Raw genomic sequence first — 16252 nt, 5'->3', positions numbered from 1 at the left:
TCCTGCACTAGTGGGAACTAGCTGCTAATTGGTGCCTGCACACATTTTTGTCTTTTGTGATTGGCTAACTAGATGTGTTTATCTAGCTGCCAGTAGTGCATTGCTGTTTTTTCAGCAAAGGATAACAAGAAAGTGAAGCCAATTTGATAATGGAAGTAAATTAGAAAGTTGTTTAAATGGTATGTTCTATCAAAATCATGAAAGAAACAATGTTGGGGTTGTCTGTTCCTTTAATGTACAGAGGGCCCTAAACATCATCTAGCTGACAAATTCTGAAAAAGTTTAAAGGGACATGAAACACAAAATTTTTCTTTCATGATTTAGATAGAGCAGGCACATTTAACACAAATTGAAAACTACATGGTTATGAACCTTCATGTATAATAATTTTGCTATGAGAACTGCAACTTTATTTTGTCAAAGGAGTATGTTTTATATAAAATGGTAAAGAATCAAACAGCGTTAGCACACTTCCCTTTAGGTGATCGCTGCCAGCCCCGGTTCTCCCAAACCGTATATAATGGATTTTTTAGCTAGATTGGCCACTCTGTGGCACTCAGGGTAAAAACTGTCCACGTCCTCTGCTGGTCAAGGTCTTCCAACCATTCTCACCTCCAAAACAAAGGTCAACAATAGTGTAGTAACTTCAATACAGTTGGAGGTGCAATTAGAATATACTCACAGGATTCAAGTAAAAATGTGCATTTATTGTTGAATCATCCGCACGACATCTATAAGGTACAGCTTCAAGGATTTATTTAAACAAAGCTCAACGCATTTCAGCTATTACATAGCCTTTCTCAAGAGGACATTAAAAACCGCATAAAACAAGCTTGAGAAAGGTGTGGGGCTGCTAACACAATGTCAGTCTTCTCTGCTTTTAAAACATACTGTATGTCTGTGTTTTTTTATTTATTTTATTTTTATCTTGAGTTTTAATTTGGCCATCCTCTTAACATATTTTTTGTTAATTTCTGTAATAATTTTTTTTTTCTTTATCCTGGAAAGCTTTTATAGAGGATTTATAAAATACATGAAGTTGATCTCATAATTGGTGCGGGGGATACATAAAAGTAATAAATAAAATAAAAAAAAATGCCAGCATGGTAACAAAGAGTTCAGACAAAGGCAATCCTTCTTTCTGCATGTTATGCGTTGACTTTCACATCATGTAAAGCAGCAATATGTCTCTCTAGGTTATGCATCATTTGGGCCAGTATATTATGGTGAAACAGTTGTATGACAAGCAGCAGCAACATATTGTCCACTGTGAGGCTGATGAGCTCGGGCAATTATTGGGCATCTCCAGCTTTTCTGTAAAGGACCCCAGGTGAGGAACACTACTAATAATTATGCATTTCACTGTAATAAAGATATTGATTGAAATAGCCTTTGATCGTTTTATAGGTATCAGAAATCTTGTCATTCTTTATCGTGACTTAGTATAACCTGTGTGTGTATGTACTGTGTGAGTATGTATGTGTAAATGTATATTGGGAATTCAACACCTGGCCACCAGGAGGAGGCTGTGACACCACAGCCAAAGCACTTCCTATACTCCCCCAGTCAGTTTTTGCCTCTGTAACTTGGAGGTTGGCAAATAAAGTGCTCTGAAGAAAATTTGGAATTTAAGTCCTTTAATGGGTAGTTTCCCTGCAAGATAGGACTGAGGTTATGCTGTGTCCATGCTTTTCTGTCCTCCTTCCAGCTGTATTTGCTAACACCCTTACCTGGCAACCAGTGTTAGTTTACAGTGCTTTCCTTTCTATCTCAGGTCCCTGTCAGAAGTTGTATGAAGCTGTCAGACCTGGAAGTGCTATGACTGCTCCACAGCAGAGATTCCAGAGGTAACTGCCTTATTCCTTCACAGGGGTGAACAAGTCAGAAGGCATTTAAATGGTTAATTACACCTAATAACCTACCAAATGGTCCTGGGGACATGTAATATTCTCATTTAATTGGCATATACTTTATTTGGGCAGCTCATGCAGGTTTCTGTGCTAATAGTTGCCAATGATCCGTTTAGTGTATAGGATTTTATTATCAGTTTGACCTTGCTCTAAAGGGGATTTCCCCCCCTTCTGGCAAACTGTTACATCTAGGCAGTTGCGGGGCGAAGTTGGCTCTGCTTTTTCGTGGGCTTCTCTCTTGTGCTGCGGACATAGCCAAACGTGTCACTACATGACCCGCAGCACACACCTCTCTCTTCCTTTGATAACTCCATTGAAGGTAGCGTGCATATCGCGGAAGTCATCGATGAAGCGGGAGGTTGGTAAGTGCACCAGTCAAAGCTGGGACTTATAGAGGTGCAGCACTGAAAGTTTTTCTCTATCTAAAATTAATTTTCGTTTTTTTGCTCTTCATAGTTTGAGCTTCTCTTTTTTTCTGTGGGAATCCCTCACCTACTACGGAGCAAGAGACAGATTTGGGTGGTAATTCAGATGCATCGACTTCAAGGTGAGAGTTCCTTGAATTCTGTTGTTTCTCCAAGAGGGTTTGGAGAAAGGTTTGTCTACCAGTTCTCTCAAAGGTCAGATTTCTGCACTTTCTGGATTGCTACACGAAAAGTTAGCTATTCTTCCGGATGTTCAGTCCATTGTTCAGGCCCTAGTTAGAATCAGGCCTGTGTTTAAACCTGTTGCTCCCCCTGGAAACCTTAATCTTGTTCTTAGTGTTCTTCAACAGGCTCCATTTTGAGCCTATGCATTCTGTAGATATTAAACTTTTATCTTGGAATGTTTTGTTTTTGTTGGCTATTTCTTCTTCTCATAGAATCTCAGAAGAATCTGCCTTACAGTGTGATTCCCCTTCTCTGGTTTTCCATGCGGATAAGACTGTCCTACGTACCAAGTTGGGTTTTCTACCTAAGGTGGTCTCCGACCGCAATATCTATCAGGTGATCTTAGTTCCTTCCTTTTGCCCTAATCCTTCTCAGAATGGAGCGTTTGTTGCACAACCTGGATGTGGTGCTTGCTTTGAAATTCTATCTCCATGCTACCAAGACAATCTACTTCCTTGTTTGTTGTGTACACGGTAAGCGCAAGGGTCAAAAAGCCACTACGAGTACCCTTTCCTTTTTTTTCTGAGTAGCGTCATTCGATTGGCTTCTGAGGAAGCTGGTCAGCAGCCTCCTGAGAGGATTACGGCTCACTCTAGTTGTGCTGTGTCCTCTTATCGGGCTTTTAAGAACGAAGCATCTATGTAACAAATCTGTAAGGCGGCTACCTGGTCCTCTTCGCATACTATTTCTAAATTTTACAAGTTTGATGTTTTTGCCTTAGCTGAGGCTTCCTTTGGGAGAAAGGTGCTTCAAGCGGTGGTGCATTTAGTTTAGGTCCACCTGCCTTTTTTCCCCTCCCTGTTAATTCTGTGTCCTCTCTAACTTGGGTATTGGATTCCCAACAGTAAAGAATGAATTCATGGACTCTCCATGCCATTGGAAAGAAAACAAAATGTATGCTTACCTGATTATTTTCTTCCCTTGCATGGAGAGTCCACAAATTGCACTGTGTTTTTTAAGGCAACATTTTTCCTAATCTTCTGACACATCTATAACCCCTAGTGTTTCTCCTACTTTTCTTTATTTCCTCGGCTGAATGACTTGGAGAGTATGGGAAGTGGGAGGGATACTTAATGCTTTGGCTGGGATGTCTCTGCCTCCTCTTGGTGGCCAGGTGTTGAATTCCCAACAATAATCAATTCATTTGTGGATTCTCTATGCAGGAAATAAAATATTTTATCAGGTAAGCATAAATATTTTTTTGGTTCATTTTGAGAGTATGTTCATGAACTGCATACAAACATGATGCATAAACAATACACCCTCTAGCTATAACCTAGCTTCTTAAAGGGATTTTTCAACCCTGCAAAATATCCCTACAAATAGAAATCAGGGTGTTCTGTATGCTTATTAAATGTACTGTAAAATTGATTTCCCCTTAAAGTGTTTCCAATGACTTGTTACACCAGCTGCAGAGCTTAAAAAGCATGGGAAAAGTATCCTTTAGTTATATTTTTGGATATGAAACCAGATTTAGTAGTCTATTCTAATTATTTACACAAAGCCTTCTTTAGCTTATTTCTCAGTACATAGAGAGAACAATAGAAAACTAACATTTTAGTATCTCTCTCACACCCCTATTGGGAGCACGATTTCAGGGACATCAAACCCACATTCTTTTCTTTAATGATTCAGAAAGAGCATGCAATTTAAAATAATTTTCCATTTTATTTCTATTATCTAATGTGGTTCATTGTCTTTGTATCCTTTTGTTGAAAACGTATAACCAGGTATGCTCAGAAGCTGCTGATTGGTGGCTGCATATATATGCCTCTTATCATTGGTTTTCTGCTAGCTCCCAGTAGGGTGTTGCTGCTCTTTCAACAAGGATACCAAGAAAATGAAGCAAATTAGATAATAGAAGTAAAGTGGAAAGTTTTTTTTAAATTGTATGATTAGTTTGAATCATGAAAGAAACATTTTGGGTTTCATGTCCCTTTTTAAGTTACTGAAAGTTTCAGTATAGGTTGGGATACAACAGGTTAGATCAGCTATTTCAAATGACAAAGGTAAAGGAGCTGTTTGTAAACAGTGTAATACGTTCTAGCAGATATAATAGATCATTGGGAACAAATTAAAGGAGAGAAAAATCATAGTACACAATCCCTTTAAGATAAAATGTGTATTTGTTATGATTATATAAATATAATATAGAAAAGACATATCGCCCCTTATCAAAAACCTTACAAGATGAGACCCCCCTCATCTCACAACTGTTGAAATTTACAGCCATGTATGTATGTGTATTTATACTGTAAGCTGTGGATTTACACTTTGTATAAATCACATGAATGCTGTAATAAGCTATCAGAATTAAATTTTTATGTTATCTGTGTTACAATGCTTTTAGAAACTCCAGGTAACTGTTAATGACTATGTCTACATTATTAAACACTACATTATGTGATGGGTGGCTAGCTATGGATATATATATCTGAATTTACTTTTTTCCATTCTTAAAGTTGCATCTACTTTAAGTTCTTAAGATTGTGTTGGGGCCTATTGAGTCCTTTTAATTTTTACCTTTTTAGGGTTGATTTCTGGCTATTCATCATTATATGTACGCAGAGAACACTATGCAACATCATATTGGTATGGCTAGCAGTCTTTGGCAAGATTATATTTATTTTTACTTTTTATTTTCTATTCTCCTCTGCAGCCCTCTATATAATATGCTGAAGAAGAATCTGTACCCAGTATCTTGCACAGGTAGATATTTGAGTTGCTTTATTCCCCTGGGTAATTGGTATCTCCCTTGGCACTCATAGGTTTCTTCTCCTTCAGATTTACAGGAATATCTGGAATTGAACAGCTTTTGACACTGTTAAAATGCCACTTTATGCAGTACATGACATGCAGTGTGGGTGGTGGGTTCAGGAGCAGGATGTGTGTGAGTGGGAGGTGCACGTGTGTATGAGCTGCATATTCACAACTTTACAAAGTTTCTCTAATCATTGGCTTTTTATGTTAAAATTTTGCTTTCTGAAGTCTTCTCAGTTAAAACCAACTGAATGCTTTAAATAGTTCTATTGCTAGAGTTTCCTGGGTTTCGTAGTAATAAATGAGCTTTAGCCCCTACTGACTACAGAAATTAAAGCCATTTATAAGTGTCCATGGAATGTCCAGCCTGCATTTTTAATTGGTAAGAATTTCTTAGTTTTACAGTGTATTTGAGTTACTTCTTTAAATCCAAAGATGGTATGTAATGCATTAAAGGAAATCGAACACTCCTTAAACACTTGGCTTTATTATGAAGCCAAAGATTATCAGGAATTAGGACCACATCTTGTCTCTCGCTGAGCTATTTTTTATGTCCGAAAGTAACCTATTAGTCAAAGATATTGTCCATTTTCCCACTTTTTGCATGGGGAGTATTCTTGGTTCCCACCAGCAAGTTAGGTTGCTTACTAAAGTTTTTTTTTTCTTTTTTTCTTCCCCATACTCTTTAGGAGAAGGCGAAACATGATCCTAATTCTAGAAGAGCTTTGGCTTTATAATAAAACAGATTGTTTTTGGAGTGTGTTTTTGCTTTAATGCGTGCCACAACCTTGCATTGAGGATGAGTTCTTTTCCTGGCTGCCTTGTAGGCACAATTGTCAGGTGAAGATTAAGAAAAATTGCAGTAATTTTGCTGCACATTTAACCAAATGATTTTGAGTTGCGTTGTAATAGCGTCTCCTCCATGTTTCTTGCTATTGCACAGCCCTATGATTAACTGTCCTTTGTGACTGTTGAGCTTTTATAGGGACACAGGTGACCCCTTTTGCTGTAGGAAAACGGTTTGATTTCACTGTTTCCAGATGCCCCCCCCCCCTCCCAGCATGGCCCTCATAGGCTTTGCACGGATTAAAAAAAGATCAGCTATTACCGGGGAAGGTTTTTTTTTTTTCTTTCATTCGCCTCACAGATGCTGCACAGAGTCCCTCACGTGACCCAAAGCAAGATACGAGTGGTTTGGATCATCAGAAGGTAAAACCTGGTTTTTGTCTGCCTTGTACAGAGTTTTCCCTTCTCTGTACCTGCCGGTGTTGGATCTCCAGAACCAATTTTCAAACCATTCAGGTTTTGCTGGAGTCCACGGAGCAGGGACAGAGTTACCCATCTCTGTTCCCACAATCCTTGCACAGCTCCACTCTTGGTGCTGTTTTGTGATACAGCAGTTCTGTGCCCGACCACTAGATGGTGATGCTTTAGTAGCTGCCTCTTGTCTGTCAAGGTTGCATTATGGTAACATTTTGTAATGGAGGGTACAAAAATGCATTCAGGATATTAATGTTGCAATGATTGAATGCAGCTTTTGGAAATTTCCCACCCTTACAGGTATTCTCACCCAAATATTCACAGCTTTTTATGACTGGTGATTTTAAAGTGTCCTAAACTGACTGCAGTTTTGTAACTAAGGACACTCTACGCTAATTTCTTTTATGGACTGTAATAATGGGGCAAAAACTTTTCCAGTCAAGCATGTGGTCGGAACAGAATTGCTGCATCTTTCTTTTTAAAAGCCCTGTGGTAGAGGCACTAATTTGCACTTTATATTATCTCGTCCAATATGTACAGGAGACCAAAGAAATATTCAACATTAGAGACAACTGTGAGAGAGCGGATGGGATGGCTGAAGCTCTCTCTGTCTCACAGAACAAGCGCCCAGGGGAAGGTAGGCTTAATAGTATCTTCTTTCTGGTGATAATCTATAGAGATAATATTAAGAACACAAACCTTTTCATCTGCCTTGTGGGTCTATGTTTTGTGGTGTGTTCTCTTGCTCTTATGTGTGGAAAAATGTCTTAAATATATTGCTTTCCATCCTACATTTTTCTTCATACATGGAAAAAGTCCACAGCTGCATTCATTACTTTTGGGAAATAAGAACCTGGCCACCAGGAGGAGGCAAAGACACCCCAGCCAAAGGCTTAAATACTCCTCCCACTTCCCTCATCCCCCAGTCATTCTTTGCCTTTCGTCCCAGGAGGTTGGCAGAGAAGTGTCAGAAGTTGTTTTTGTCTCTTATGGAGAGTAGTACTCTTCGACATGGGACGGGAGTTTTAAGTAATCCTTTCAGTCTTTCAGTGAGGGCTTGGATGAGAGTCTGGAGATGCAGGAATAGTCTTTCTGCGAAACCATCCCGACTCATGTTAACAGCTCCTCAAGCAATCGGCGTTGTCGAACTTCGCTTCACTGCCTGCTTCTTTCTCTCAAGTCCATGGCGGAGGCGAGGCTACTATCCGTCACACTTGAAGGGTCGTGTTCCTGTTCCACGGTGTAGATTCCGGTAAGATCGTTTCGTTTTACTTCTTCATGAATGTACTGTAACTCATTTGTTCCTGCGAACTCACATGAAAAATACAGGGTCTCAGTGGGACTCCTTTAGTATCTTGGAATCAAGGGTTAATATCTCCTGAGGGGCATTATTGAACAGGTTTTTTTTTTAATCATGTTTATGTGATTCTACCTGCTTATGTGTAGTGTTAACTGGGCTCGTGGCTTAGAACATAACGGCCTTTTAAAGTGACGCGACCTTAAGGTTGGGCGCGCTTTTGTTGGACTGTACGGTTCACCTTGTGACCGAGGGTGTTTATGTTTTTGTCTCCCATTTCCGCATTCCTGACTGTGTGGCGACGGAAAATTCTAGTCCGCTGGTGTCTGGTACATAGGAGGTGGTAAGTTCCCCAGCCATTGTGAGTGTCAGGTGCCGTTAAACTTGTTTTATATATAGTCCATTTTTGGGTATCTTTCATCCAGTTATGGAGGATACTGATGTTGAGTTTTGTCAACTTTCTGATTCAGATTCTTCGTCCTGTGAAGAATGCGAATTGGCCCCATTAACTCAGGTCAGTCAGTTATGTTCTTTAGCCTATTCTAGAGCACCTTGTTCCTCGGGCTTGGGGATTCAAGAGACTGCTGAGCCATCCGCCTACTGCTATACATGTGGGTAATCCAGGTTATGTTTTTTCCTCCTCGGAGGGTGGATTGTTCTCCCCCTGAGGTTGTGGCATGTTTTCGCTTTTACATACTTTTGGCATTGCGTGTCTACAAGGACCAGATGTTTATTTGCAATTGTGTTTGTGCCCGGTTGCCCCAGGTCTCTCGGACACAGGAGGCCATGTGCAGTTCTCTGCGGGTGTAACTGTTCCTGAGTGTTGTGCCTTTCGTTACAGGCTGGCTCGCCTTCGTGTTCTACATAGACACATTTACCCTTCTCGGTTATGGGACTCATCAGTCTCCTCCTTCGAATGGCTCACCTCGTTAAACATGGGGGGGGATGAAGTAATCTCCTTCAAGTCTTGTTATCGAGATCCTTCCCAGTTTTGTTAGAAGAGCAAGTTTTTCGATAGGCTGGTCCTGCAGATCTTTCTGTTCTTGTCCGTTAACCCTTGGGTTGCCTGTCATTTATTTTATCCGGTTAGGATGAATTTTATTTTTCATACTATACTTCCTGCGGAAACTTCTTTGGGATTGATACTCACTGTTTGCTTCTACGAAAGTTGTTTGGGACACGTTAGTCCCATGTTTGTCTGTTTTTCTTCCTCTCTGAGGGCAGATTTAGCCAGCTTGGCAGTTATGACCCTGGTTGCAGGCTGGTCCTGCTTGAGTTTAGATCTTCTGTCTCGCGGCTTATTCAGACACATGGCGCCTAATATACCTTGCTGGTCAGGTTGGGGTGCCGAGTGCTCTTAACATTATTATGTTTCTTGTTATTTGTTTTACAAGTTTCAGCTAAGCATTCTCAAGAGGACTTACGGGTCCGTGCTGCTCTCGGGATTGTTTCAGTCCTAAATAGCTGTTTCTCTGGTGACTGGGTCAGTGAATTTTGCTGCGTCACTCTCTCTGTTGCTTCCGATATCCTTGGAGCCTAGAGTATTACTTCCCATGTGGTGAGAAAATTAGAGGATTTAGTGCCTCTCTTCCACCAGTCGGGGGCGGTGTTGCTTGAGGAAATTGTTCCTTTAGTGGTTCTCTTCTTCATTGAGACCTCTTGGATTGTCAGTTTCTCCTTGTGGATGGGTCGCCTTCGGGGGACTTGGATTCCTTTCAGGAGTTGGTTGTTCCTTTTTCGGGACTTTAGACAGTGAGGTCTTTTTGGCCTCCGGTTAGGGGTCCTTCCCCAGTGTTGGGAATGCTCTGCATCTCCTTCGTGGGATAGAAGAGGTCCTATTGGTTTTCCACTCATATGGTTCAGGTATTGCCATCCCAGTGGCATCCAAACCCATGTTTTACTGTCCTCTGATTTCGAATCTGAGGTGATGTGGCAGGTTGATGTTGCTCTGTTCGGGTGACTTGTCCTCTCTGTTCCCCTTGTGTCTGGAGTTTGGGGCTAGCTGGACAGCTAGCTCAGCATTCTAATGCTCTGTGGCTACTCTGTACTGTAGCAAACCGAGGGTTGCTAGTTCGATCCCCGGCGAGGTCTACTCAACCTTTCCTCCTTTCAAGGTTGATGAAATGAACAGCACCTTTTATCCCTTAGGGGGATTAGCCGCTCTTTTCAAGCACTATCATGTTAATGATGCTTGGACGCCTGTTAGCTCTAGTGTCCTTTTATGGCCCTGGCTCTTTGGAGTGTTAGGCTCCTGCAAGGGGTGGTCTCTTTCCTTTGGGTCGGGACTTGCAAGGGCTTCTTGCTCTTGTTATCCGGTTTATTATGGATTTTTCCATTGGAAGTCTGTTTTTTTTATATCAGACGGGGAATTTATGTGCCTGGAAGATTGTTTAATCCAAACATTTGTGGGCCCGGGCTTCTTGTCCTGATCTTCCTGTTGTCAAGGGTTTTACTCTGCGTTTTCTCTTTCGGGATCCCGCCGTGGGATGTTACCGGACCTTATGATCCTAGGACTGGCCTGGGGGTTCCAGTTTCCGGGGTACTTGGGCTTCGCCCTTGTTCTGGCTGTTCTGTTTTACAACTTGGCCAGTTTTATTGAGAGCTGGGGCTCCTTGGGCCTTGTCTTGTGCCGGACGATACGGTTTCCCTGGGACAGCCAACTAACGTGACCTGATGGTGGGCTTTCCTGCCTAGCAAACGGAAGGTTTGCGGTTGCTCAGCTGTCACTTTTACGCCTGTTATGTGTGCTAGTACGATGGTGTTTTAAGGGGTTCTTCCGTGTTCGTCAGTGATGTGGCCTTGTGTCCTCTCGGTTCTTCCTACGACTTCCTGTCTTATGGGCAGGTGTTTATCAACGCTCTCCTCTTCAGGGGGCTCTTTGTCGCCCTTACGGAGGTGTGGTTCCCTTTTTGGGGGCCTTTCCTGTCTTCGGGAGGTTGAAAAAGATGTTTATCTGTATCATGGATTGGTCTGCTTTTTAAATTGTTCCTTTCCATCTGGGGAGCTTCTGGCTCCGCATTGAGACTTAGTTGGGTGGCCTTGCTAGATCTCCTTGGGTCTAACGCCTGCTTGTTTGTCTTTAGATTGAGGTGGCTGTGTCCATTCTTCCGCCCTTTTGGGGGCCGGTCTTGGGTTTCCCTTTGGTTCCCTTACTTCAGATCTGCGGTTGCTTAGGCTGGTCCAGCTAGGTGTAGGATCTGAGATCTGTTGTCCATCTTCAAGTCTTGGGGGTGACAGTGGACTTTTTTTTTTTTTTAATAAAGGTTCTGTGCCTCTCCCCCTTTAAGATCTGTGAGTAGGCTTGGCTGCCTAGATTGCCTGGAGAGTGTCCCATTCTTGGAGGTTGGGCAATCTCTATCTAGGGTCGCTTCTTCCTTACGGATAGTGTTTTCTCCGTGTCTTCCTACGGATGGCAGCGTGTTACTGGTCTCAGATGTTTTCTTTCTGAGTTTGCTGCTTGTAATTTTCTGTTTGCTCAGTCTCTGAGTTCTGATGTTTTGAAGACTTTGTCTTCAGCTGTCTTTTTCGATGCAGTTGCACTATGTTTGGGAGATGTTTCTTCTCCTGCTGATGCCCAGTTGCTCCTCATGGGTTGGGTGTCGTCTCCCCTTGTTCTCAGGATCCATTCTGGTCTCTGTGGACTTGCTTTGGGGTTTTTTTTTTTTTCCTTTATGGATTTTGCTGTACCTTTTTGGGTATCCCTTGGTTTACCCTTATCCTCTCCTTTTAGGGGAATTTAGGTACTGTACTAGTATGGGGACCGAGTGCTGGGCAACGGTTCTCCTTGAGGAGTGTTGGCTCGGTGAGTCTACTTGTGGTCTCTAGTTAGGCCTTCGGACTATCTATGGGTCAGTGTCCTTGGGGCCTTTTCCTTCTAGTTATTTTGCCCAGCTCCGACGAAGCGGGGTTTGGTTGGGTTGTGTTTTTTTCAGGCCTGGTGCCCTCAGAATGGGCCGCCTATTGTACCCTCCAGTCTTTGCATTCAGTGTCCTCTATAGTTTGGGTATTGTTTTCCCAAAAGTAATGAATGCAGCTGTGGACTCTTTCCATTTATGAAGAAAAACTTAAATTATGGTTATCTGATAATTTTCTTTTCCTCAGATGGAAAGAGTCCACAGCTCCCCACCCGTATTTTTTCTGTGGTGCTTCTCTTAGTTTTTATTCTTATGGCATCTTTTCACCCTGGTATTTCTTCTCTGTTCCTTGTTCCTCTGCAGAATTACTGGGGGATGACTGGGGTGTCTTTGCCTCCTCCTGGTGGCCAGGTTCTAAATACCCGAAAGTAATAAATGCAGCTGTGGACTCCATCTGAAGAAAAGAAAATGATCAGATAAGCATAATTTAAGTTTTTAATTTGTGGCCTGAAAAGGACAGCGTACTGCAGTATTCTCTTAACCTCAGTTTTTCCTTACATACAGACCTTGAATGTCCAGCTAATTCCAAGCAGCCACGATTGGATTTAGTCTTTGAAGAATGGGATGGGGCTGGGCTGCCCTGGTGGTTTTTGGGAAATCTGCGGACAAATTACAACCCCCAGAGTAATGGATCCACAGATATCCCTTCCAATCAGGTAAGGTACCTTTGTTGGATCACTATACTGGTAATGTTTGTCCATTTCATGTGGATGAAAGGATGCTAACTGGCAGTCGCTACATTTTTGTATTCTGGACAATCACACATTTTTCATTCGCTTCTTTAGTGCTTCTACATTTTTGGACCTTTAAAAAAAAAAAAAAAAAAAAAAAAAAAAAAATCAATTCTAGATTGTGTATTTTTCAAGATGTAATTTTTTTCATTTTTATTTTTTACAAAATATATATATATATTTTTTTTAAAAGGGAGAAATGCTCTGCGCGGACTGGTTGCAAAAGCATGTTGACTTTCAGTTTGATGGTTTGGGGATCCTTTATGCCCCCCTTTTTTCCCCCTTTTTTTTTCCTTTTTTTTTTTTTTTTTTTAAAATAGACACTTTTATAGTGTCACCGGCAAATACAAATGCCATACTTCAGGGCACACATAAGAAACACACCAAGAGTGTTACCCTGTCTAACAGAGTGGTGTACTAAAACTGATGTATCAACAGTGTTAATAACATGCTTTTCTAATGGAAAGTTTAACTATTTAAAGGGACAGGAAAGTCAAAATTAAACTTGCATGATTCAGATAGAGCATGTAATTTTAAGACATTTTTAAATTCACTACTTTTTTCAGATGTGCTTCGTTCTCTTGGTATCCCTTGCTGAAAAGGAATACGCCCATATCCTACACTAGTGGGAGCTAGCTGGTGATTGGTGCCTGCACTCATTTGTCTCGTGATTGGCTAACTAGATGTGTTCAGCTAGCTACTTGTAGTGCAATTCTGCTCCTTCAACAAAGGATTACAAGAGAACAAAGCTAATTAAATAATAAAAGTAAATTGGAAAGTTGTTTAAAATAGTATGTTCTATCCAAATCATGAATTTTTTTTTTGGTGGGGTTTTCTGTCCCTTTAAGAGCTTTTGTCTACATCATATCATTACAGGAAATACTGGTTTTATACAAGAAGGTCTCACCTTTTGGTATGCATACAAACATCAATAATAAATAAATTATGTATATATTATACTTTATTTATGAAGCGCCAACATATTCCGCAGCGCTGTCCATGGATACAATTTATTTAAATAAAACAATGATATAAAACTTGTAAGAGAGAGGACAAAATTTACAAACACAGGAGGAATTATATAATCTTTTTTTTATTTATAGAGTTTATTGAAATAAGTAACAAAGATATCTGAAACATTTAAGCAACAAAACATCCTTAATATAATTTTTCATACTGCAAAATGCAACAAAATTAAATCAATTTCACATGAGTAAATCTAACTTGTAGGAACTTGTTCTAACCTTTAAAGGGACATTAAACACAAACTAAATGCTAGATAGAATAATGCATTCAAATAAAAGATTAGTTTGAGAATAACATGTAGATGTATTTTTTAAAGTTTATTAGCTCTAAAAAGGTCACTAGAGTGTGCAGCCAATGACTGTAGAATATTAGTGTTCTGCACTTCCGTTTCTAATAGGAACTAAAAAGCTCACAATTTCAGAATGGAATTACAGGCAAAGGGGACAAAATAAATAATGAACGTATATTGCAGTTTTTTATTATACGGTTTATCATTTTATATTGCTATCTCAAAGTTTTTAATGTCCCTTTAAAATGTAGCTAAGTTGCAATTGCTGTAAAGATTCTTGGCAATTTGTCTAGTTTCCAGCATCCCCAATCATCCTATATAATAAATGGCCAAGTATGTTTGTCAGATGCAGTCATGCGCAGTAGAGACTGCACGTGACAAACATACCTGGCCGTTTGGATCCTGACACTCAGCACAGAGCAAGGCTGAAGCGGAGTGTTGTGGTGTGTCCGACGGGAGCGTCGCGATGGGGGTGTGACCGGGTGCGGCAAGGGGCCGTGACCAGGCGTGGCCGGTCGGGTGTCGCTGCGATGGGGCATGGCCGGGCGGGTTGTCTCGATGGGGGCGTGGTCAGAGAGGCAAAGGGTTTGAAAGACAGAGCCAGAGAGGGAGCAAGAGGGGGGGGGGGGTGGAGAAGGGCCAAAGGGGAAGAGAGAGAGCCAAAGAGGAGAGAGAGCCAAAGAGGGGGGAGAGAGAGCAAAAGAGGGGGGGAGAGAGCCAAAGAGGGCGGAGAGAACAAAAGAGGGGGCAGAGAGAGCAAAAGAAAGGGGGGAGAGAGAGAGAGCGCAAAGGAGAGGGGGAGAGAGAAAGCAAAAGAGGGGGGAGAGAGCAAGGGGTGGGACCGCTGTACTGCAAAAAATGGCCCGTGTACACGGGCTTTAGTACTAGTGTCTAATAAAGTGATTGAATTTTATCGAAATGTATTCATCCCATATAAATCACATAGAGGGACAACCGCAAGCCGTTTGACAAATAATGACATTTCTCCATGGTAAATGTAGATGATTTGGTCTCTCAAAATCCCCCCCCGATCCATTTTTTTAGCACTATTTATTAATATGCACAGTTAGTTTGCAAAGTACACTTTAAAGGGGTGTGTGTGTGTGTGGGGGGGGGTATTGAATAAAAATATTAAAGATCCAGATGAGAAGTTAGCTGAAACCACCCGCTCCATCTCTCATTACTGGCAACCAGTATGAGTGTTTCAAGTTACATTGACACCAAATGTGCAGACGAATACCTGTACCAACACACATCCTACAGCAGACGACTTATGTTAAAGTCTGGAGAGGGCAGATACCACCTAAGTAACTTTATATTAATTTTTCCATTATACTGTTTGATGAGGAGGATTTACTTACACATTTAAAAATCATTGTTTAATCTTTTCTGAGATCTGGATTTTGAGTTCACCCTCCATTCTTACAAGGGAAGGTGGTGAGAATGGTGTGCAACCAGTGAATTTAAATATCCCTTTTATAGAGAATGTAGCGTAACATAAGAATTCAAATGGTGTCAGAGGTTTGCATAATTTCGTTTTATTGACATGACCATTATAAATTGTAATAGCTGGATATACCTGAACCAGTTATTAAAAGCAGAACCCCCAATATCAGATATCTCTGCTCTCCATTTCATTGTACTGTCTTGTAGAATATAGTGGCATGGCATATATAATTAAGGCCTAGGAGGATAATATCTAGTCTGGTTAGAAATGTTGGATTTTGCAAGAGGAGTGTTGGGGAAGGGATAGAGGAGAGATTAGTGAGTTTTAAGGAGTGCATCCCATAATGTTGCTAGTGTAATAGTGGTGGGAGAGCGGTCAAATTTTCTATATGTAGGTGGTAGCCAGCAATAGCCAATCCATCTGAGCACAGGCAGCAGAGTCATGTTCTTATTGCATCCCCTCTCTATTATGTGAGTTATTGCACCAATCTGTAACCCAGACCAAAAAAAAAAAAAAAAGGTACTCTGTAATACCTCAAATTAGGGACCCCAATCACACTTTTGTCTTGGTCTATACAGCGTTGCTTTTGCAATTCTTGGTAATCTTATGTTGCCAGATGTACAAATTTAATTATATTTTGAAGTTTCCTAATGAAAGCATAAGATAACGGAATTGGCAGAGTCTGAAATGAGTATAACACTCATGAAATAATAGATATTTTAACAGCATTGATTCTACATATCCAGGACAATGTTTTCTGTCTCCATATTTGTTTGATTGAATCTTTTTATAAAGTATGGCAATTTAGGTAGACAAATAAGCGCTGCTCTGGAGTGACATGAACCCCAAGATATATAATGGACTTCTTTCTAATTTTTTAATCTGTAGTCTTACACACAATATAGTTTACTTTGCATGCAGTTTTAACTATTGTGTCCCTTTTTTAAAGTGAATACAGATCAGTTTTG

General features: G+C 40.8%; 1 protein-coding gene across 1 annotated transcript in view; it reads left to right on the top strand.

The window, feature by feature from the left end:
• The window catches only part of MDM4 (MDM4 regulator of p53), an 84347-nt gene that overhangs the window by 25587 nt on the left and 42508 nt on the right, over positions 1-16252 (top strand). Inside the window, exons 4-8 of the mRNA XM_053706694.1 lie at positions 1197-1330; positions 5220-5269; positions 6468-6529; positions 7121-7217; positions 12296-12447. Of these exons, the coding sequence (XP_053562669.1) occupies positions 1197-1330; positions 5220-5269; positions 6468-6529; positions 7121-7217; positions 12296-12447 (495 nt within the window). The remainder of the gene's footprint in view (positions 1-1196; positions 1331-5219; positions 5270-6467; positions 6530-7120; positions 7218-12295; positions 12448-16252) is intronic.

Source organism: Bombina bombina, chromosome 3 (genome assembly GCF_027579735.1).
Source record: "Bombina bombina isolate aBomBom1 chromosome 3, aBomBom1.pri, whole genome shotgun sequence".
In the NCBI taxonomy this organism is placed as follows: Eukaryota; Metazoa; Chordata; class Amphibia; order Anura; family Bombinatoridae; genus Bombina; species Bombina bombina.
Note: the sequence above shows the minus strand (reverse complement) of the source record. Positions and strands in the feature narration are given on the sequence as shown.